Here is a 23479-nt window from a genome sequence, read left to right on the forward strand (position 1 = left end):
AGCACAGCAAAATATCCACCCAGGCTAGATTAAAAAGTCACGACAACCTAGGATTAAGAGTGGCTACAGACTTCAGACTTTATGCAGACTTAACATTGAGGTATTATATGTGCAACTAAATGACACACATGGTGTTTGTTCTAACCTTCTCAACAGAAAGTGGACGTGTCAGGACAGCACCCCTTGGTGACCATTATACTCAAGGGGTGTAGGAACTGATTCCCCAGGGGTGAAGCGATAGAAGCAAAAACATGAGTCACTAACTTAATAGCTCTATGTCTTTCCTCCTGCAGGAAAAATATATGTGTGATGCCCAATGTAACTGATAACTGCATATTATAAAGCTGGAAATATTGTACAATGACACACAGGGTGTTTGTTCTAACTCAACAGAAAGTGGACGTGTCAGGACAGCACCTTTTGGTGACCATTATACTCAAGGGGTGTAAGAACTGATTCCAAAGGGATGAAGCGATAGAAGCAAAAACATGAGTCACTAGTTAGCTCTATCTCTTTCCTCCTGCAGGAAAAATATATGTGTGATGCCCAATGTGACTGATAACTGCATATTATAAAGCTGGAAATATTGTACAAAGTTGTGACAACACAAGCAAACTATGCATGTCACTGCTCTGGTTATTGCTATATGAGACCTCACAAGACACAAAAATATGCATGGTAAAAAGGGGGCAACAATACATTTCAAATGTAGCTTGTCAAAAAAATGATCATGAATTTCACTACATCAAAAGTGAATGAAGTTAAGTGATAATCAAAGACTCTGGAAAAAAAGATCAGCATAACTGCATATGTCTTGTTTCCAAAGCTAAAGTATGATCCTCAATGTTTCAAAAGTTGATTAGCTTTTACAATAATGAACAATACAATAACTTTGAATAAAAAACAACATATGGTAAACACACTTCAAGGTAATCCCAAGATCCATCCAACCTTTGACATGCCCTGTGTGAAATGCTGTTAAACATGCTATGATCTTCACAGAATAGGTAAAATCAACTCAAAATATTACCTTCTTTTATTACAAATAAAATCTTCCCATGAAATTCATTGTTGTCAGTGAGCTCATTCAGTCAATCAGAGACTGTGCAGAGACTTCATCATTCAAACCAATAAGAGAATCAATGTGCAGAGACTAACTTTTTACAATCTAGTGACTTATCACAAACATCTTTTATGCTACAAGCTTATGCTTACTCTACACTTTTTCATGACTCAAATATGGTGGTGTTCATTTAAAGTGAAAACATTCATCAAGCACTAAGCAGGTTATTTCTAAGCTCGGTTAAGTCCCAATTTCTGCAATATTTCGCTTGGAGTCACTTCATAGTTTGAACTCAAGGTGCCTTGTGGATTTACCTCAGGTATGTAGGTAAATCCACAAGGATTTATGGGCTTTACCTCAGTTGAGTAGCTGCTCCCTCAATTTAAGTTTCTCGTTAAATTTCATTGAGGCGTTGCAAGATGTGCTGAAGCCGAATCCTCTTCCCTGTTTAGCTGATGCTCATAATACCTGAATCTTTTTAATTCCAATTTTTGTAGCTGTTAACAATTGGTAAAGGCCCATGTACCTAGACAACAATGACTTAACAGAGGAAACCCCTGGCTGTGTTTCATGCGCGCTGCCAGCAGCTGCCAGCGCATTCCGTGGAGCTAGCGTCAACCTCTGGTAGTGTTGGAGGCATAGGCTTGTTGATGTCTATGGAAGCCAAAAGTGGCTGGCAGAGTGCCGCGATACACCACCCTTATTTTTGCACAATAATGGTGTGATAACTGTTCCTGCAAAAAAATATAAGGTGAAGTGAAGTAAAATCAGGTCAAACATTTATATATACCCAAAAGTAGAAGTGTATGGAGTACCTATATTCACATTATCAATAATATGATGCACAACAGGCCATAGAAAAACCAGTGAATGTTGAATTGTACCCCAATTGCAATATCAATATGGCACTTGGCAATAACAGTTAAACACACCGTTTTTGATGTTAAATCAACAGAGAAAACTCTTGAACATAAAAAAAATGATCAGAATGTAAAATAAGGATAATAGTATTAATAAAAATCGACGACATCAGCGCCTATCATCTCTGCACATTCACCACACTCCCCATCAAGGCCGTATAAGAGCTCCCCATTCCACGCACAGATTGTTTACCCCTTGGTTTACCCCGTGTTCGCAGTCTCCCTGACGACGGAAATTCTATACGCCATCCGACCAATCACGTTCAAGATCAGCGGGGCTTGGCCGCTGTTCTCGAACGGCATTGGCCAGATTAAGCAGGACCTTCGTCGTCAGTAAACTGTGAACACGGTGTTACATATTTCGCTATGGTAACAAAAGCGCCAGAATTGACTACCAGAATTGGATCCGAAGGTCAAATGGGTCACGTGACTGACAAGTTCAGATGGACAACACCTGGAAAACGGCACAACGTGCGATAACGTTCTATATATCATTGGAAAGAGCATCAAAAGTTGTATAACCTATCAACTTTTCACTTGAATATGTCTTCAAGGTACAAAGTTATTAAGCACCAAAGACGCTCCCATTGACTTTGCATGTTAAAAAAATTCTTCTTTAAACGAGCTCAGAAAGAACAAACGAATTCTGACAGCTTAACGAAGCATAACAACATGTTCTATGGTCTTTTCTCAACAAGTCCTGAAAGTTTAAACAAAATCGTATCATATAATTTTGTACAATGAGCGAATGAAAATGTCTCTGCAAAAACGCCCATTGACTTAACATGGGGAGCGAAAAAAGTTCAACTTTGACCTCGTGCAAAGACACGTTACGAAGTTCTGAGGGGTATACGGCGCACACTGGCGTGTACCCAAACGTGTTTGCCATAAAATGCTGGGAAGAAAACCACCTCTTCCTTGGCTCATTTTCCCGCCATTGGCGATCGCGCAAAAAGTGTCCAAAACCCCGTTGACTTAACATGGGGAAAATGGAATCGCACGTGCCACGTGCCACGAGGTTTTAAGCGAGTAGCGACCGGTGCCATCAGGTAGATCGCCCCCGGGAGCCCATACCCTGAAATTTTTACGAAGATTGAGCGTTTCGTCTAGGCCCCTATCAAGTTGCCCCAATCTCAGGCCAACTTTGCAAAACATACCCCGGAGAACGACCGCTCCGGTTGTTTTTCAATAGAAAAACACAATTCTAACGAATAGTGTTTGTCTTTTCAAACAACCTGCGGTTACAAGCAAAACGCCTGAGTGTTAGACCAGCATCTGCGATGCTGGGCTCCGCATCGCGGGACCGCAGGTTGTTTGAGCAAGCACCTCTGTAACGCCGCAAAAACGCCCGCCGCCAAACGAGAGGATGAGCCTTGCACGTGCAGACCGGAACGGGTGTGCTACGAACTGGCATGCAATGCCAGTTCGTACTAACCGGTCTCTAGCGGTGTGCCAAATTTGAGTGCAATCGGCCCGGCCGTTTTCGAGATCTGGAAGCTCCACTCTGCACGTGCGCACGTGCAAGCTGGGTCTCTATTGAGTTGTGCACGGCACCCTATCCGCCGGTCTCTAGCGGTGTACCAAATTTGAGCTCAATCGGCCAAGCCGTTTTCAAGATCTGGAAGCGACCCCTACACGTGCGCACGTGCATGAATTGTTCCCCAACCGTGACACACGGACTAACTGACTTGTGCACGGCACCCCACTAACCGGTCTCTAGAGGTGTGCCGAATTTGAGTGCAATCGGTCCAGCCGTTCTTGAGATCTGAAAGTGTCACCCTGCACGTGCGCACGTGCACGATGGGTCCTAACTGACTTGCGCACGGCACCCTACTAACCGGTCTCTAGTGGTGTACCGAATTTGAGCTCAATCGGCTCAGCCGTTCTCGAGATCTGGAAGCGTCACCCTGCACGCGCGCACGTGCAGTTGCACCCCAACCGTAGCACATGGAAACGCATGGCCCGGCGGGTGCCTACATCCTTGTGTAGTTTCAGCGCAATCAACCCAGCAATTACCGTGTTATTGTCATTACAACAGAAGTGACACCTCTCCGTTTTACACGTGTCACGTGCAGTAGGGGTCACCCGCATGCATCGTCCATAGTAAAATTCTTGTAAGGAGGGTATACGCTACCCCACACAGAAAACCGCAAGTGTATCGGTCCAGTGGCTGCGGAGATATACATAAGTCGTACAAAAACGTCCCCACGGCGGCCGACCGCTAGTATTTAGCATTAAATTCGTGTCGCATCCTTCTATGGGAGGTATGCCTGTCACCTGTTCGTATACTGTCTGAGCCAAGGCCATAATAGGTGTGAGCTCAAATCTCGGTAATGTCGTGCTTTTTTACTAAATTTCTCGAAAACGGCACAACGTGCAATGACGTTCTATATATCACTGGAAAGAGCATCAAAAGTTGTATAACCTATCAACTTTTCACTTAAATATATCATTAACGTAAAAAGTTATTAAGCAACAAAGACGCTCCCATTGACTTTCCATGTTAAAATTTTTCTTTTTTAAACGAGGTTAAAAAGAAGAAACGAATTTGCACAGCTTAAAGAAGCATAACAACATGTTCTATGGTCTTTTCTCAACAAGTCCTGAAAGTTAAAGCAAAATCGTATCATATAATTTTGTACAATGAGCGAATGAAAATGTCTCTGCAAAAACGCCCATTGACTTAACATGGGGAGCGAAAAAAGTTCAACTTTGACCTCGTGCAAAGACACGTTACGAAGTTCTGAGGGGTATACGGCGCACACTGGCGTGTACCCAAACGTGTTTGCCATAAAATTCTTGGAAGAAAACCACCTCTTCCTTGGCTCGTTTTCCCGCCATTCGCGATCGCGCAAAAAGTGTCCAAAACCCCGTTGACTTAACATGGGGAAAATGAAATCGCACGTGCCACGTGCCACGAGGTTTTAAGCGAGTAGCGACCGGTGCCATCAGGTAGATCGCCCCCGGGAGCCCATACCCTGAAATTTTTACGAAGATTGAGCGTTTCGTCTAGGCCCCTGTCAAGTTGCCCCAATTCGCTGCCAGACTTGCAAAACATAGCCCGGAGAAGGACCGCTCCGGTTGTTTTTCAATAGAAAAACACAATTCTAACGAATAGTGTTTGTCTTTTCAAACAACCTGCGGTTAGCTGGGCTCCGCATCGCGGGACCGCAGGTTGTTTGAGCAAGCACCTTTGTAAACGCAGCAAAAACGCCCGCCGCCAAACGAGAGGATGAGCCTTGCACGTGCAGACCGGAGTCGGTGTGCTACAAACTGACGTGCACGGCACCCTACTCGCTGATCTACCAGCATCTGCGATGCTGGGCTCCGCATCGCGGGACCGCAGGTTGTTTGAGCAAGCACCTTTGTAAACGCAGCAAAAACGCCCGCCGCCAAACGAGAGGATGAGCCTTGCACGTGCAGACCGGAGTCGGTGTGTTACAAACTGACGTGCACGGCACCCTACTCGCTGATCTATAGCGGTGTGCCAAATTTGAGTGTAATCGGCTCGGCCATTTTCGAGATCTGGAAGCGTCACCCTGCACGTGCGCACGTGCAAGCTGTGTCCAATTGCATTGTGCATGGGACCCTATTCGCCGGTCCCTAGCGGTGTACCAAATTCGAGCTCAATCGGCCCAGCCGTTTTCAAGATCTTGAAACGACCCCTCCACGTGCGCACGTGCAGTTGCATCTCAACCGTGACACATGGAAATACATACTAACTGACTTGTGCACGGCACCCTACTGATCGATCTCTAGATGTTTGCCGAATTTGAGTGCAATCGGTCCAGCCGTTCTTGAAATCTGGAAGCGTCACCCTGCACGTGCGCACGTGCAAGATGGGTCCAAACTGACTTGCGCACGGCACCCTACTAATCGGTCTCTAGCGGTGTACCAAATTTGAACTCAATCGGCCCGGCCGTTCTCGAGATCTGGAAGCGTCACCCTGCACGTGCGCACGTGCAGTTGCACCCCAATCGTGGCACATGGAAATACATACTAAATGACTGCAACCTACTGATCGGTATCAAGCGTTATGCCAAATTTGAACACAATCGGTCCAGCCGTTCTCGAGATCTGGAAGCGTCACCCTGCACGTGCGCACGTGCAGTTGCACCCCTACCAAGACACATGGAAATGCATCGCCTGGAAAGTGTCTACCTCCATGCCAAGTTTTAGCGCAATCGGCCCAGTAATTACCGCGAGCTATTGCGCTTATTACAAAACAGGCACCTCTTGGCTTTGCACGTGGAACGTGCGTTAGGGGTCACCCATATGCATCGAGAGTAGCACACTATGTGAAAGAAGGGAAAAAGCTACCCCACACAAAAAAACCGCACGTGTATCAGCCCAGTGGTTGCCGAGATATAAGTCGTACAAAAACGTCCCCACGGCGGCCGGCCGCTATTTAGCAGTAAAATCGTGTCGCATCCTTCTATTAGAGGTATCCCCGTCACCTGTTCGTATACTGTCTGAGCAAAGGCCATACGTTACGGTCCAAACTCCATAGTGAGGCGGACATACGAATTTACGAGAGTTTAGCGACGAAATGATTCACTTAATTGTTAAGTAATGGGTACCATTAGGTAGACCATAAATTTTATCTAGCATCTCACCGTAGATGCAGTAAAAAGTGCTTTACTTTTCAATGTATGTAAAGACTTGCTCAGCTCAATCAGTTCACTCTGTATTGGCTCAAGCCGTATCATGCGAACGCAATACAAACTAGAGCACCGACAGCGCAGCGCTCCCCAACTCACTGCTCGCCCAGTCCACCCGGGCCGCCGCCACGACGGCCCCCCCCCCCCCGCAAGTAGGCATCCCGCACTGCACCGACAGCCGCGGGCGACCAGCTGACCGGCCAGCTGACCGGCCAGCAGCCGGCGGGCGGCAAGCCACGGATGGCCGACCCGCCGGCGCGGCGAGGGAGGGGAGGGACGCAGCTGAAAGACCCGACTACATATATATCAAAGAATGATACATTATATGTAATCATCGATGACGCGACATAAATCTGCTTTATTGGGTTTAGCGGTGTAGTCTGTGATGCCATCACAATGAAAATAGCCTAGTTTTGTAGAGCATCAAATTCTGATTCCATAACGACTCTCGCTAGTCCATTTTCAATTGTAAATAAGCCTTTTATTGCGATGCAAAGTCCCGAAATGGTGCCGACGGCGGCCGGTCCCCCGATGGTACCATACCATAGATGGTAAACAGGTTAGTTCACATTCCCGCCGCTATGCGGGCGGCGGCGGCGCCACCTGTCCTCGTGTCCGCCTGACACCGTAACGATATAGGTCTGAGCTCAAATCTCGGTAATGTCGTGCTTTTTTACTATATTTCTCAAAAACGGCACCACGTGCAATAAAGTTGTATATATCATTGGAAAGAGCATCAAAAGTTGTATAACCTATCAACTTTTCACATAAATATATCTCAACTGTAAAAAGTTATTAAGCAGCAAAGACGCTCCCATTGACTTTCCATGTTAAAATTTTTCATTTTTAAACGAGCCTAAAAAGAACAAACGAATTTGCACAGCTTAAAGAAGCATAACAACATGTTCTATGGTCTTTTCTCAACAAGTCCTGGAAGTTTAAACAAAATCGTATCATATAATTTTGTACAATGAGCGAATGAAAAAGTCTCTGCAAAAATGCCCATTGACTTAACATGGGGAGCGAAAAAAGTTCAACTTTGACCTCGTGCAAAGTCACGTTACGAAGTTCTGAGGGGTATACGGCGCACACTAGCGTGTACCCAAACGTGTTTGCCATAAAATGCTGGGAAGAAAACCACCTCTTCCTTGGCTCGTTTTCCCGCTATTCGCGATCGCGCAAAAAGTGTCCAAAACCCCATTGACTTAACATGGGGAAAATGGAATCGCACGTGCCACGTGCCACGAGGTTTTAAGCGAGTAGCGACCGAAGCCATCAGGTAGATCGCCCCCGGGAGCCCATACCCTGAAATTTTTACGAAAATCGCAATGCACGTTTAGGCCCCGGTCAAGTTGCCCCAATTCGCGGCCAGACTTGCAAAACATAGCCCGGAGACGGACCGCTCCGGTTGTTTTTCAATAGAAAAACACAATTCTAACGAATAGTGTTTGTCTTTTCAAACAACCTGCGGTTACCAGCATCTGCGATGCTGGGCTCCGCATCGCGGGACCGCAGGTTGTTTAAGCAAGCACCTTTGTAAACGCAGCAAAAACGCCCGCCGCCAAACGAGAGGATGAGCCTTGCACGTGCAGACCGGAGTCGGTGTGTTACAAACTGACGTGCACGGCACCCTACTCGCTGATCTATAGCGGTGTGCCAAATTTGAGTGTAATCGGCTCGGCCATTTTCGAGATCTGGAAGCGTCACCCTGCACGTGCGCACGTGCAAGCTGTGTCCAATTGCATTGTGCATGGGACCCTATTCGCCGGTCCCTAGCGGTGTACCAAATTCGAGCTCAATCGGCCCAGCCGTTTTCAAGATCTTGAAACGACCCCTCCACGTGCGCACGTGCAGTTGCATCTCAACCGTGACACATGGAAATACATACTAACTGACTTGTGCACGGCACCCTACTGATCGATCTCTAGATGTTTGCCGAATTTGAGTGCAATCGGTCCAGCCGTTGTTGAAATCTGGAAGCGTCACCCTGCACGTGCGCACGTGCAAGATGGGTCCAAACTGACTTGCGCACGGCACCCTACTAATCGGTCTCTAGCGGTGTACCAAATTTGAACTCAATCGGCCCGGCCGTTCTCGAGATCTGGAAGCGTCACCCTGCACGTGCGCACGTGCAGTTGCACCCCAATCGTGGCACATGGAAATACATACTAAATGACTGCAACCTACTGATCGGTATCAAGCGTTATGCCAAATTTGAACACAATCGGTCCAGCCGTTCTCGAGATCTGGAAGCGTCACCCTGCACGTGCGCACGTGCAGTTGCACCCCTACCAAGACACATGGAAATGCATCGCCTGGAAAGTGTCTACCTCCATGCCAAGTTTTAGCGCAATCGGCCCAGTAATTACCGCGAGCTATTGCGCTTATTACAAAACAGGCACCTCTTGGCTTTGCACGTGGAACGTGCGTTAGGGGTCACCCATATGCATCGAGAGTAGCACACTATGTGAAAGAAGGGAAAAAGCTACCCCACACAAAAAAACCGCACGTGTATCAGCCCAGTGGTTGCCGAGATATAAGTCGTACAAAAACGTCCCCACGGCGGCCGGCCGCTATTTAGCAGTAAAATCGTGTCGCATCCTTCTATTAGAGGTATCCCCGTCACCTGTTCGTATACTGTCTGAGCAAAGGCCATACGTTACGGTCCAAACTCCATAGTGAGGCGGACATACGAATTTACGAGAGTTTAGCGACGAAATGATTCACTTAATTGTTAAGTAATGGGTACCATTAGGTAGACCATAAATTTTATCTAGCATCTCACCGTAGATGCAGTAAAAAGTGCTTTACTTTTCAATGTATGTAAAGACTTGCTCAGCTCAATCAGTTCACTCTGTATTGGCTCAAGCCGTATCATGCGAACGCAATACAAACTAGAGCACCGACAGCGCAGCGCTCCCCAACTCACTGCTCGCCCAGTCCACCCGGGCCGCCGCCACGACGGCCCCCCCCCCCCCGCAAGTAGGCATCCCGCACTGCACCGACAGCCGCGGGCGACCAGCTGACCGGCCAGCTGACCGGCCAGCAGCCGGCGGGCGGCAAGCCACGGATGGCCGACCCGCCGGCGCGGCGAGGGAGGGGAGGGACGCAGCTGAAAGACCCGACTACATATATATCAAAGAATGATACATTATATGTAATCATCGATGACGCGACATAAATCTGCTTTATTGGGTTTAGCGGTGTAGTCTGTGATGCCATCACAATGAAAATAGCCTAGTTTTGTAGAGCATCAAATTCTGATTCCATAACGACTCTCGCTAGTCCATTTTCAATTGTAAATAAGCCTTTTATTGCGATGCAAAGTCCCGAAATGGTGCCGACGGCGGCCGGTCCCCCGATGGTACCATACCATAGATCAGAGGGCTGTCCACGGGCCCTGTGTGCGGTCGGACCGCACACAGCCTCCAAGCTCCGCCCACTGCGTCCCTACGTCAGCCTTCCGTCACCGCACACAGCGATCGCTGTGGCCGGTCGGGACTGGCCACAGCGGACCGTCCACCGCACGCAGCCGTGACGTCAGAACCGCCTACCCATCCCCTACCCCCACGCCTGCTGGACGCACCGCACACAGCGCACGCAGCAGTGTGCGGTGCCCGTGAACACCCCTCTGGTAAACAGGTTAGTTCACATTCCCGCCGCTATGCGGGCGGCGGCGGCGCCACCTGTCCTCGTGTCCGCCTGACACCGTAACGATATAGGTCTGAGCTCAAATCTCGGTAATGTCGTGCTTTTTTACTATATTTCTCAAAAACGGCACCACGTGCAATAAAGTTGTATATATCATTGGAAAGAGCATCAAAAGTTGTATAACCTATCAACTTTTCACTTAAATATATCTCAACTGTAAAAAGTTATTAAGCAGCAAAGACGCTCCCATTCACTTTCCATGTTAAAATTTTTCATTTTTAAACGAGCCTAAAAAGAACAAACGAATTTGCACAGCTTAAAGAAGCATAACAACATGTTCTATGGTCTTTTCTCAACAAGTCCTGAAAGTTTAAACAAAATCGTATCATATAATTTTGTACAATGAGCGAATGAAAAAGTCTCTGCAAAAACGCCCATTGACTTAACATGGGGAGCGAAAAAAGTTCAACTTTGACCTCGTGCAAAGACACGTTCCGAAGTTCTGAGGGGTATACGGCGCACACTAGCGTGTACCCAAACGTGTTTGCCATAAAATGCTGGGAAGAAAACCACCTCTTCCTTGGCTCGTTTTCCCGCCATTGGCGATCGCGCAAAAAGTGTCCAAAACCCCGTTGACTTAACATGGGGAAAATGGAATCGCACGTGCCACGTGCCACGAGGTTTTAAGCGAGTAGCGACCGGTGCCATCAGGTAGATCGCCTCCGGGAGCCCATACCCTGAACTTTTTACGAAGATTGATGGATTAGTCTAGGCCTGACCCAAGTTGCCCCAATTCGCGGCCAGACTTGCAAAACATAGCCCGGAGAACGACCGCTCCGGTTGTTTTTCAATAGAAAAACACAATTCTAACGAATAGTGTTTGTCTTTTCAAACAACCTGCGGTTACTGTGCCGCAGTGCACCGGTGCCTGGCGGTACAGCATAGATACCACCACCGCACAATACACAAACGCATGAGTGTTAGACTGTGCCGCACTGCACCGGTGCCTGGCGGTACAGCATAGATACCGCCAGCGCAAAATACATACACAAACGCCTGAGTGTTAGACTGTGCCGCAGTGCACCGGTGCCGGGCGGAACAGTCTCCTCGCGTCCGGTGCCGTATCCGCCTATCGCTACACCGCGTATTGTGTAGTATGTCGGGTGGAAGACAACTGAAGCAATGTTGCATCAAATCGCAGATCGACGCCTTTTACATTTACCCATGGAATCCTTATCATGAAAATAAACGAGCCGTTGTTACACTTGCATACAGCAAATCTCTTATTCCCCAATCATTGTCCTCAGCTTAGTGGTAATTATTGATTTACATTCAACTGTATTAACTCGCACTTTTGTCTGTGTGTTCCAGGGCGCTGCAGTGACATCATGGTGTACGCCAAATCCTAATGTCATTTCATCTGCTGATTCCCAATTCCAGGTTACGGTGACGATCTCAGCAGTCGACACCACACGTTCAACGGGCCGGGCGGGCGGGACCACCATTACGACATCCACGCCCCGTGGAGTGACGAGCGGCGCTCGGCGGGGGTGCTACGGACCCCGGCGGGACCGGCCTCCCACCAGCACGGCCCGACCCACCACCGGGCCGAGCCCGGCCCGGAGACCGGCTACGGCCGCGACGGGCGGCTCCGGTCCAACGGCACAGCAGGTATGGTCAGATTCTGTCAGGAAATACGACGCTCTGCCTGCTAGTGGGCGGTGGTTTGAATTACGATCATGCTGTACATTATGTAAGCACGATAATTGCTTCAATTGGAGGTCGATGCAACTAATTACTTAGGCATACCCATCGCCAACGATTGTCTATGCTAATTCCACCATACTCCCCATCAGCTGTGAGCCACGACACGCCCATTACTGTCACTGTAGGTCCCCTGCGGAGCGGCGGCGGCGCGGAGCGACACGCCGCCCCCCGGGAGCAGCGGATGCGGGTGTTCGTGGCCCTGTTCGACTACGACCCGGTCAACATGTCGCCCAACGTGGACAGCCACCACGACGAGCTGGCTTTCCGAGAGGGCCAGCTCATCAAGGTGGGTGCCGCCAGATGGGACGTCATTACGGAGCGCGACTGGAAATGAGCGGTAATGTGCTGCCAATGAATGCTGATCATCAGCCGAGGGCACGTGGAAACGCAGCAATGCCGAGACGGTAATTAGGAATTGGAACTAATGAATATCGGCATAATGCACGTAGCGTTAATGTGATGATTGTGAATTGTTTGTATGATCTGAGCACATTACAATGCAATACATTGGAAGCGTTGTTAAATATTTAAACGTATTCTTATGTCTTTCTAACTGCGTTAAGAGTGCCTAACGATTAAGTACTCCTTAGTTTATTTTCGCTGCACTGACCGTCTCCCTACCGCTGTTTTTCTCGTCAGGTGTACGGTGACAAGGACGCTGACGGCTTCTACTGGGGCGAGGCGTCCGGCCGGGCCGGTTACGTGCCCTGTAACATGGTGACCGAGGTGCAGCTGGGTGAGGAGAGGACCGCCGCCGCGTCCCACGGACACCACCCGACCAGGGACGAGGACGCGTACGGTGAGGAGGAAAGGGAATTACGCTGACATAAACGGTAACGGTAATAGAAAATAATGTTTTTTATCAAGCTAATGGCGTAGGTAGCAAAAAGGTACGCAAAAAGCTGAAATTAACAACTGAGACGACTGGTTAATGTAATACCTTCTCATTCCCAGGTCGGCGTTGTGACGGTTTCATATCACATCCCGTGATTTTGTACGCTAGCTTGGAGCATTTTTATAAATGCCAGGTAGCCTAAATTGTACGGAGTCAGTAACGCATTTTCCTTCCCGAACAGGATATCGTCAGTCAGGATCTCGTCCTCCCCGGGTCCCTCCGAGGCAATGGGACGACCGAAGGGAGCAAGGAAGAAACTGGGACGATAGGAGGGACCAGGGAAGAAACTGGGACGATAGGAGAGATCAAGGAAGAAATTGGGACGATCGCAGAGAACAGGGAAGAAATTGGGACGATCGCAGAGACCAAGGAAGAAACTGGGACGACCGCAGAGATCAGAGCAGGAGCTGGGACGACCGGAGGGAGGGCGGCCGCCACTACGACGACAGAAGGGAGGCGGGTCGGCACTGGGACGACCGCCGGGAGTCGGCTCACCCCCGTCACTGGGACGAGGGCCGAGGGGGCGGCGAGGCGCGCCACTGGGACGGCCCACCGTCGGGCGCCGCGGCCGTCCGCCAGCGCAGGTCATGGGACGACGGAGCCACTCCGTCCGGACCCGTGCGCCGCATGGTGGCGCTCTACGACTACGACCCGCGCCACCTGTCACCCAATGTGGACGCGGAGGTGAGAGGGCGGGGCAGAGGTGAGAGGGCGGGGCAGGGGTGAGAGGGCGGGGCAGGGGTGAGAGGGCGGGGCAGGGGTGAGAGGGCGGGGCAGGGGTCGTTCAGAGTTTAATCTTTTGCCTTTCAGTGAAATAGAGCGTATTATCAGAATATGATGCTGTCGCTGCGTTCGGGCAGAGTGATCACCTCAGTAAGTAGGCCGTTGGAGCATATCATGCATACCAATTACCGCAAGAACATCAGCAATTAGATAATCGAGTTTTGGGATTTTTGGGCGTCCAAACTGAAAAATCATTTGCCGTCAGATGGAGCTGTCGTTTTGCACGGGGGACATCATCCAGGTGTACGGCGACATGGACGATGACGGCTTCTACATCGGCGAGATCGGAGGCGTGCGGGGACTGGTGCCCTCCAATTTCCTCACCGACGCTCCGCCGCAGGTGAGCGCGTGGTGTCAAACCATGTGGAACCTTTGGCCTGGTAATCTCGAGAGTCGTGGCTCGTGGCCCTGTGCTTGTCAGACAAGTCATGAAGCATTGGCATATGGATGTCTTTCAAATTCGCCTGAAATAATTATTTGGTACACAATGCTAGTTTCGAATGCCCAAATTTTTGTGAGGTAATTTTTTTGTGAATCCGTCGAGTTATGCCGCGACGGGTACCTATTGCTTCAAAACCCGCTGGAAGAATGCGAATGTAACTTGCTGACTACTGCGGTTACTGACGTCACGTGACCTCTGACCTGGCCAGGGTCCGGGCCAGGATCGTCGGGCGGTCTCGGGCGGGGCCTCACCGGGTCCCGGCCAGCTGGGTCCGCCCCTGCCTCCCAGGCACAGAGGCGACTCCAGGGACCGCCGGAAAGGTGGGTGCATAACGGGCAGTGGATATTGTTTCCGATTACTGGGATCGGGCTTACATAACACAGAACAGCTCTGAGAATTAGTATTGCACGTCTGTAACTCATTACTTGTAAATGTGGCATTAAGCGTGTCATTTAAGTGGGTTCAAAAATTAAATCGCATTAGGGCCTAATAGGTAATCATTGCCCAATGTTTGCAAATTCCATTTATTTTGCATGCGTGATAAGTTAAACGTACAGTTTTGAAGTCAAAATCTTCACTAAGAATTGAAGTAAATTTATTTGGAATCCTGCTTGGTATTAGATAAATTACGTTTATACTTTAGTGACTCAACAGGATCAACTGCGAACTGACCTGCCCTGTGCGGTGTTGTCCCCCAGATGACGGCAGCTCCGGAGCCAGAGGTCAGGACGCCGACAGTCGCCAGCCACGCCGCTGGTAGTTGACAGACTCAATGTCCGTTCAACCCTCGCCGTTCTAAGCGACGAGGACTTGTGCGACTACCGCGCTGACGCCGGAGATCGAGCGGCGCACACCGCAGCAGCCCGTGCTGGGTGGGCGCTACTTCAGAGCCAGCTCACTGGGCTCTGCGGGACCGGAGGGGGACGAGCGGGGATGACGGTGGTCGGGTGCCGGTCAGTGGTGACGGGAGGGGGGCCAGCAGTGGTGATCACCAGACCCAACACCAGGGGCACCACTGGTGATACCAACGGTGGCTGGGTGAGGTTCTGCACTGACGGGAACGAATCAGGCGCCGTCACATTTACATAAAACGGTCATCGGTCAGGGTGCCAAGGACTGGCGTAGCAATTAACCATCGAATCCAGAAATGAGTGAAAGTGGGTTAGAAGACGCTGGAATGGAGCGATGACGTGACGTTGATGATTCTGTATATTACAGCGCAGTGCGTGGACGAGTGGAGCTGAATGCATTATAGCGGGTACGGCCACTTTCGATATTGTGCATATTTTTGTCATTTATTGCCTTCTCTTTAATGTTGTCATCTCATCGCCATTTTGTCATTGAGTGCACGGTTATATGGCTGGTACGCCATAGCGCGACGTTCGACTGTTTCCCGTTACCGGCCGTTATAGCCGACACTTCTGACGGCTCAGCAGCTCCCCTGTGATCAGCTGTCAGCAGTCAGCACAGCTCAGCTGTCAGCGCAGCTCAGCACTCAGCATCCTCAGCTGTGGAGCTCAGACGCTGCGCCCGGACCGCGCTATTTCCCCGTCAGGGACAATCGCTCATTCTCAGAGGTGGTCCCTCGCCGGGCACTGGGTCCCGATCGGGCGACAGGCGTCCTCCCGGCCGCTGCCGGTCCGCCGCTGGGACAGTACAGGGTACATCTGGGTGTCACTCGCCTCTCGTGTGGCCGGGGAGCTCCTGCACCCCCGGCGCGGGCCATCTTTTCTCTCTCTGGACACTCGCTCCGACAGAGCACTCCTGCGGCGGTCAGCGCGCGCTCCGTTTGCCGGTACCGTTCGTGCCAAGCGCCGCTCCCAGCCAGGGGTGCTCTGCGTTCACCGAGGGTGGTTTTGTGATAATGGCTGGTGATCAGTCGGTGCCGCCGCGGCCCCGGCCGCCTGCAGCTCCCTGGTGCTCAGTCAGTTTGTTTCTCGACGTGTCAGTCATTTGGGCAGTGTGCGTGGTTGAAGGCCCGTCGATATTGTTACTCCTTTATTTGTGTGTAATGCGTCAAAAATATAATACAATGGTGGACGAGTTTGATAGCTTACCCTGGCGCTTGTACGTTGTACATTGTACTAAATGTACGTACATACAAGCATTCATGGGAGTTTTTATTTTTACATCTCCCGGATTCCTCTACCGGGGGACGACGCACGGTAGCCGTACGGTAGCCGTATTCTGACGTGCGGCAGCCGCACCGCAGCCGTGCCGCATGAAAAACGCACTCGTGTGGGGCGGCCCTTATGCTGGACCCTGTACAGTGGTCTATATACCTATTGTATCTGTAGATAGTCATCACACAATATTGTAGGAAAGAATCTTTTTTTTATTAATGGACAACACGAAAGAAACACACCTTATTAACACATTTAATCATCGAAATTAACTTAATGTCATGCTCTGTTTTAAATCAGAACTACCTACCTACCTGCAATTAAATAATACCTACTGGGCATATCTAGCCAAATCGATAACAGCTATAGGTAAACTTCAAGCATGCTCGATTAGAGGGATCCTGCAAGCAAAGGTCCCGATCACAAACACCACCATTTCAAAGATAGCGAGACCACCCGCCGCCACTCTGGCAGCCCCACCTGCAGCGGTATGGTCATCCCCTCCTTCACTGGGATCCTCTTCAGGCCTCGCCGACTCGGGAAAAGAACGGGATATCATGGAAAACTGTCTAGAGTTCGGCGCCGTCACTGCTGCTGCTGCTGCTGCTGCTGCTGTTGTTGTTGTTGTTGCTGCTTCTGTTGTCATTTTCGTCGTCGTTCCTGCTGCAGCTGCTGCTGCTGCTGACGTTGTCGACATTTCTGAGGCCGTTGTTGCCTCCACCATGTGGGGACCCGTGGAGGATACAGGTGCCCGCGGAAGCTTCCGGAACAGCTGTTCGATGGCGTCGTTGTAGTCGTCCTGCAGTGGTAAACGCCTCGGCTTGACCTGCGGGGTGAAGAGGGCCCCACACCGCCCGCCGGCGCTGCGGAAGCCAAGCGCGCAGGCTGGATTTACAACCGCCTTCGTTATGACGATGCCGTCTGACAACTTTTGTCCAGATACTCGTAACTGTAAGTTTTTGGGAAAGCCGAGGTGAAACAGCGCCATCAGAACGCAGATCAGCGCGGGCAGACAATAGCAGCGAGACATATCAGCTGGAAAAATGCTTATCCGCAAGACGAAAAAAGTCACTCCAAAATGTACTTATATAGGCGGCAGAGCCGACTGGAGCTCCTGTGAGCGCTGACGGTGCTCTTGTTGCCGGCAGATGTCCTGTGAGTCCGATCGCAAGTCACAACCGAAGTCTATCAGATTTCGCTGACTTCTTCTGAACCTTGCCTATCTTCACCTCACTCCTCTTGCGGACAAGACGCCCGGTTTTGAAGCGAGCTGCAGTTTACCACGTCTCGAGTTGCTCGACTTGGCAGACCAGACGCCTCACACCTTCTGAAATCGTTCGGCAACAGTGTCTCTTCTACCATCCGCGCCCCTAGGAATATGAACTATCGCACAGCCCGCCACCGCCTACACTGTCCAGTGTCCAGTCTTCTCTGACTGAAGTCTGCACTACCCGGCAATGTGCAATCGAGAGCGGATGTCCGTGTCATTGTGCACACGGTCATGTCTCATGCTTGCGGTACGGAATAAAACTTTGCAGCGATAAGTAGGGGAGGATGGGGCAGCTTGTCCGCTCTTTTTAGAAAATGCTGTACCTCAAAATTGGCGACATATTTCTGCACTCTCTCAATTCTGGCAGCCGGCAGGTGTCGCATTCATTCTACTTTCCCGTACAGTAAATTGAAAATGATAAAGTAACTACTAGTACTTATACCTAAAGTTTGGCGTTTTACAAAGGTCTGCAAAGCGGCCAAATTGCCCTACTAGCAGGGTTATTTGGCCGGCGATGTGGGGCAATTTGGCCGGTGTTAATTTGAGGCCTTGATTTTATGTTACCTTCCTATGTACAGGCGAGTCAGCTTCAGCGTCCATGCAATGACATGTGTCCTATACGCATTTTTAGGGTGACTCGGTGTCGGACTTGTATTCTAATGGCTTTAAAGGGACCCTCCCACCTTCAAAAACGTTAATGAATTGGCATGAAAGTGATGTCCCTTGGTTCAGAAAGAGCGAAAACGAATATCTACCAAATTTCACCGAAAAATATTCACTGGTTTTCAAGATATTAGGCTTTTACTTTTGTTTGCTTTTTGGGATCTCCCCTGTTACTAGCGACTTTATTTGGAAGCATTAATTTGGCAGCCTTAAAGTGCGGCAGACGTTGCGCGCAAAGCAGCGTATACCACCACGTGTTAACGATGGTTTTAGTCTAAGATTTAAAAATCGTTAGATCTCCGCTGACGTCACAAATTCTAAGGGGGCATTCCAATGCATTAGCCCCTTAGAATCCGAAAACTGCAAGTTTGAAATTCCATATCTTCGAATTAAAGCATTTTTCGATGTTGTGAGTGCCCAAACCGGTATTTGCAGGCCATGACCACCAATTTGGCTATCTCAACTCAAAACTAATGTTAAGGTGGGAGTGTCCCTTTAATTCAGGTCTCGTCAGTGATTTTAACATTTTGCACATTCACCTTTGCACAAGTTGCTTAATGAAACATTCGCATTAATTTGTCATACAAATATTTTCACAATGTAACTAATGATTATTGAGGGCCGAGGGGCATTGGTTGGAAAAAAAATTAAAGTCACCGTGGAAAAAACGTTAATTTTTTCATTTTAATTAAGGAATAATCGACTAATTTTGTTTGTTTCTTTGCAATCAGTGAAATACCTCAACTCAGTCTCAAACCCTCACATCTTGTAACCTTCCCATGTCTGCAAACACGTGTTCGATCCGTTTTGCGAACTGCAGATGCGACTATCAGTTTGATTGGAGCAAATAGGCTTGATTGGCTTCTTAGTCGTATTGCGTTGTGCAGTGTCTTGACCAGCCCCTAAAAGGCAGACTGTGCCGCAATGCCACCGCCGGCGGCTGTGCACCCAACCAGCCCGGCTTCACGATCCTATCAACTAATTTCAATTCAAGTTTTTTTTTTGCAAGCAAACTTGAATTGCCCCGCTAGCAGGGTTACTGGGCTGGCGAGGTGGGGCAATTTGGCCGGTGTTAATTTGAGGCTTGATGTCAGTTGTTGACTGGTGAATCACCCGATTTTAGGACAAGCAATACACGGTAACCGGACAAAAGATCGTAAAGCAGAAGATCGTATGGCAGAAGATCGTAGAAAGTTGATCGTATGCAAAAGATCGTAATTGATAAAGATCGTACGACTTAATGCTCGTATTGACAAAAGATCGTATTCGATAAAGATCGTTAAGGAAAATGATCGTATACCAAAAAGTCGTAATGGATTAAGATCGTATGACATAATGCTCGTATGGACAAAAGATCGTATTCGCAAAAAATCGTCAAGGAAAATGATCGTATGCCAAAAGATCGTATGGGATAAAGATCGTACAATATAATGTTCCTATGGACGAAAGATCGTATTCGAAAAAGATCGTCGAGGTAAATGATCGTAGCCAAATGATCGTATGAGGTAAAGATCGTACGTACAGTCAAAATATGGTATTCACATGGTGCAGTCCTAGTGCAGCGCATACAAAGCTTATCAATTTCTGCGTTCGCGTAGTAAGTGGCGTCGTAAGCTCGACCATATACCTACATTGATGTTAGTTCAGAGCTTAGATGGCTTATAGCTGATGCTCAAATTTATGCATTGACAGAAAGGACTCAGCTGTCCTGTTTCTTTCTTTGAGGCTCTAGCACATGGGTGTGGATGTGTCTATCATTTTTTCATCCCTAATAATACTTCTGCACCCCCAAAGGGGCACCCCAAAGCCCCCAGGTGCACACGCACGCATGTACAGGGGCGGATCCAGGAAAACTCCGAGGGGAGGGTCATGAATCGAAATGGTGCCCCTACCAATACCCAAAATAAAAAACTCAACGGATCTCGAATTTCGTTTTCGACCACTTCGGTGTTGCCCTATTTTCAGTTTTTTTTTTTTGCACATGGGTCCTGGCAGGCCTGTAGTGCTCCTCACAAGCTTGAAGTGCCAACGACAGACTGGTGGTGAGGCCTGTGGTGGCAGGCCTGTGGTGCCCCTTCTAGGCCGCTGGTGCCTTTGGGCTCTGACAGGACTGTGGTGCCCGTGCCCAAGCCTAAAGTGCCCCGTCTGGCACGTAGTGCACCTGACAGGCCCAAGGTGTCCCTGCGAGGCTGATGGTGCCATTGCCAGGCATGTGGTGCCTCTGGTAGACCTGTGGTGTCCCTCGCAATGCCACTCGCGACGCCCGGTAGGGTTTGGGTGGGGGCTGGTGGAAAGCAAAAGGTTGCGGCACCACTTCTTGCTCCTAAAATGTTGTCGATATTCCGCAACCACGATTGCAAAATGCAAATCCTGAAACAAACTCTACAGGATAGTTATTGATTTATCGATGCCTTCGATGTATTATTAATAGCCCCCTAAAAAACAGTAGGGATATTATTGGTAACATGTGAAATGTGAGGGCTCTCTTTGGCAAAGGGGGCACACCCAGCCGTGAGGGGCACACCTAGGTATGCGGATCCTGTGACGCCCCCAAGTTTTTTTTTTGAAAATCCACACCCATGCTCTAGCATCGAAGCCACACTCAGAACACTCAGAATTGTGAATGTCTTCATATAATTGTGGGTATAAACATTTTCGAAGTTGGTGGATAACATTAACATGACGTCATGGATATTCGTAGTTTAATATCGCAGATTTTTTATATAAGGTGACCTAAGCATGGGTGAATTTGTGTATCATTGGGGGTGCTTCAGCACCCCAAATGCTGGATTGAACGCCCCCAATAAGACTTGAGTACCCCGAGAGGGGCACCCCACACTCCACAGGAGCACACGCACGTGACGGTTTTTCGTAGAATATTGTGCGACTAACGGCCAACGAGCTTTGGCTACAATCAATTTACCTGCAACACTATTCTATACGATTATTTACTTTACGAACTTAAAGGAAAAGGGCCACCTTCGTGAAATATGAAGATATCGTTGTTTTTCATTTTGACATTATTATTCTTCATTTTCTTTTTAAAACTGGTGCCAGAAGTGCACAATTCGCGAAAAAGTATTTGAAACTATTTAACATTATTGGTACTATGTTGATACTCTCTACGGCACCTACTGTATGATGGCATAGCGATGACGTCACACTCAAGCCAATCAGCGTTCAGAAGACAGACTCGTCGGATTGTGTCAGATAAGCTGATTGGTTAAAGCTGAGCTGGTTGGAGCTGATTGGTAAAAAACCAAAGCCTCGCCGCGGGTGGCTGTGTTGTCGGATAAGAACGCATTCCTGGGATAAGGACGCATTCCTGGCGTATTTTCTTTTTAAATTGCCGATAACTACGAATGGAGGCCGAAATCGGCCGTAAGGAGGTAGACAGTAAGGTTTTCGGACACGGGCTACAAGGTGGCTATCTCAGTTTCAATCCCCATGTTAACCCTCGCACGACCAGGCCATTTCTCATAACACGAACGACCAGGGGGGGGGGGTTGTTACGACCCCCCCCCCCCTGGCGTTTCGAAACGGAAGGTCGTAGAGCTTAGCGAAAAAAAAAAACAACGGATTGCTCTCAACGAGATCTCGCGATTGGTGGTATATTTTTTGGTCCTAGGTCAACATTTGACCTACTTATGACCGGTCAAAAGTCAAATTTTCCGAAAAATTAAACTTTTTCAACTTTGCGCAACGATTGCGGCAAAACGGTGAGAGATATTAACTTCAAACCTTCAACAACGTATTCCCCACTCAATTCTGCATCATATATGATGTTTTTGGTGTATTTACCCTATAAAAGTAAGAGGCCTATTGCTGATGAGTGATATGGTGTCACATCACCCTCCGGTGTTTGTCCCGATTCGTCGGCTGTTGACCACTGCTCCGCTATAAATAGGGGAGAGTGGGTCACATTCGTGCATGGGGCACATTCGTTTTCAGTAGTTTATGGGAACACGAGTGACTGCACGAGCTCAAGGTAAATTATGGAAATATGTCTATCATTGCCGCCCTTCGTTCACCGTAGAAGACAACACTGTACCTGCTGTCATGCTTGATAAAAACGCAAATTTGTAATATTCGTGAGCTTTCCAAACTTTTCTCATATCATCCATTTTCGTGATCCTGACTCGGAAATGTGGTTCAGCTTTTCAAAATTGGGGGTGAAGAAGCCCACTCTATTCACGGAACTGCTGCAAACTTGTTTGTTGAAAAAGTGTCATTTTTTCAAAAAGAAATTTTGAAATATATTACTAATAACGTTGTGGGGCAGGTTCGTGTACGCACTGCCTGAGGGCACATTCGTGCATATTTTTTTTTAGTTTTTGCGATTTATGACTTTATCTGTAGTAGGTTTCTCTAATGACGCTCGCCTGACTCAGTCTCGACTGCTTGCGACGTCGTGACGAGCAATTCACGCGAACTTGGCGAGGTCACGGAGGCCTGCAGTTGGCACATTCTTGTTGGCCAGCCCATTCTTTCTACATTTGTTGTGCAATGCATTCTTGTCGAAAGGAATCAAGTGAAATGACCCCCTGCCAATTTCCTTTGGTAAATTTCTGGTAATGCCCGGTAATTTCTCGAATTTTGCCGGGTGAACGGAAGTGCCCCATCTCTTGAACGAATGTGCCCCATAGGTGGGGCAGTTTCGTGCAAATGTTCAGAGTTAATAAAGTCATTTTTTCTAATGGAAGCAATAATTTTATAGGATAACTTTTAAAGAGGAAAACTATCTGCAATAGTTCCTTTCCATACTACAATCAACAATTTTGCCATTGCACTAACCAAAGAACAGATATATGGGTTTATCCATTTTTTGCACGAATGTGCCCCACTCTCCCCTACTGTAGGTAGGTAACGACTCAGAAAAGTGTATTTCCAACTTCCAACAATCAATTCACAGCAAACGATGTATCACATATCATCACATATGAAAGACACATCATGAAAGACACATCATCACAAGTGACCTCACAACACGTGTGACTCGTCACCTGCCAGCCACTGCCGCTCACTCCACGCCGGACGGGCCAGCGTCACAGCTGTTGCAGAGAGGAAGGCTCCGCTTGCTGTGCTTGCGGCACACCGGCATGATGCACTTGCACCATGCTTAGTATGTAGGTACTTAGTATGTGCTTAGCATGCGAAGTGTGTACCATGGTGCACTTGCACCATGGTACACGTCACTACACACTTCGTGAAAATCCGGCCGGAGGCTGTACCTCTTATGAC

At 48.7% G+C, this 23479-nt stretch overlaps 1 protein-coding gene across 1 annotated transcript in view; it reads left to right on the forward strand.

Annotated features, from left to right (window-relative positions):
* Nucleotides 1–16245, forward strand: part of LOC122383096 (peripheral-type benzodiazepine receptor-associated protein 1-like) — a 76161-nt gene extending 59916 nt beyond the window's left edge. Inside the window, exons 17-23 of the mRNA XM_043369215.1 lie at nt 11736–11966; nt 12188–12348; nt 12702–12861; nt 13139–13641; nt 13946–14080; nt 14391–14502; nt 14881–16245. Coding sequence (XP_043225150.1) covers nt 11736–11966; nt 12188–12348; nt 12702–12861; nt 13139–13641; nt 13946–14080; nt 14391–14502; nt 14881–14942 — 1364 coding nt within the window. The 3' untranslated portion in view covers nt 14943–16245. The remainder of the gene's footprint in view (nt 1–11735; nt 11967–12187; nt 12349–12701; nt 12862–13138; nt 13642–13945; nt 14081–14390; nt 14503–14880) is intronic.
* Nucleotides 16246–23479: the final 7234 nt, after the last annotated feature.

Source organism: Amphibalanus amphitrite, unplaced genomic scaffold (assembly GCF_019059575.1).
Source record: "Amphibalanus amphitrite isolate SeventyFive unplaced genomic scaffold, NRLGWU_Aamphi_draft 000155F_arrow, whole genome shotgun sequence".
Lineage (NCBI taxonomy): Eukaryota > Metazoa > Arthropoda > Thecostraca > Balanomorpha > Balanidae > Amphibalanus > Amphibalanus amphitrite.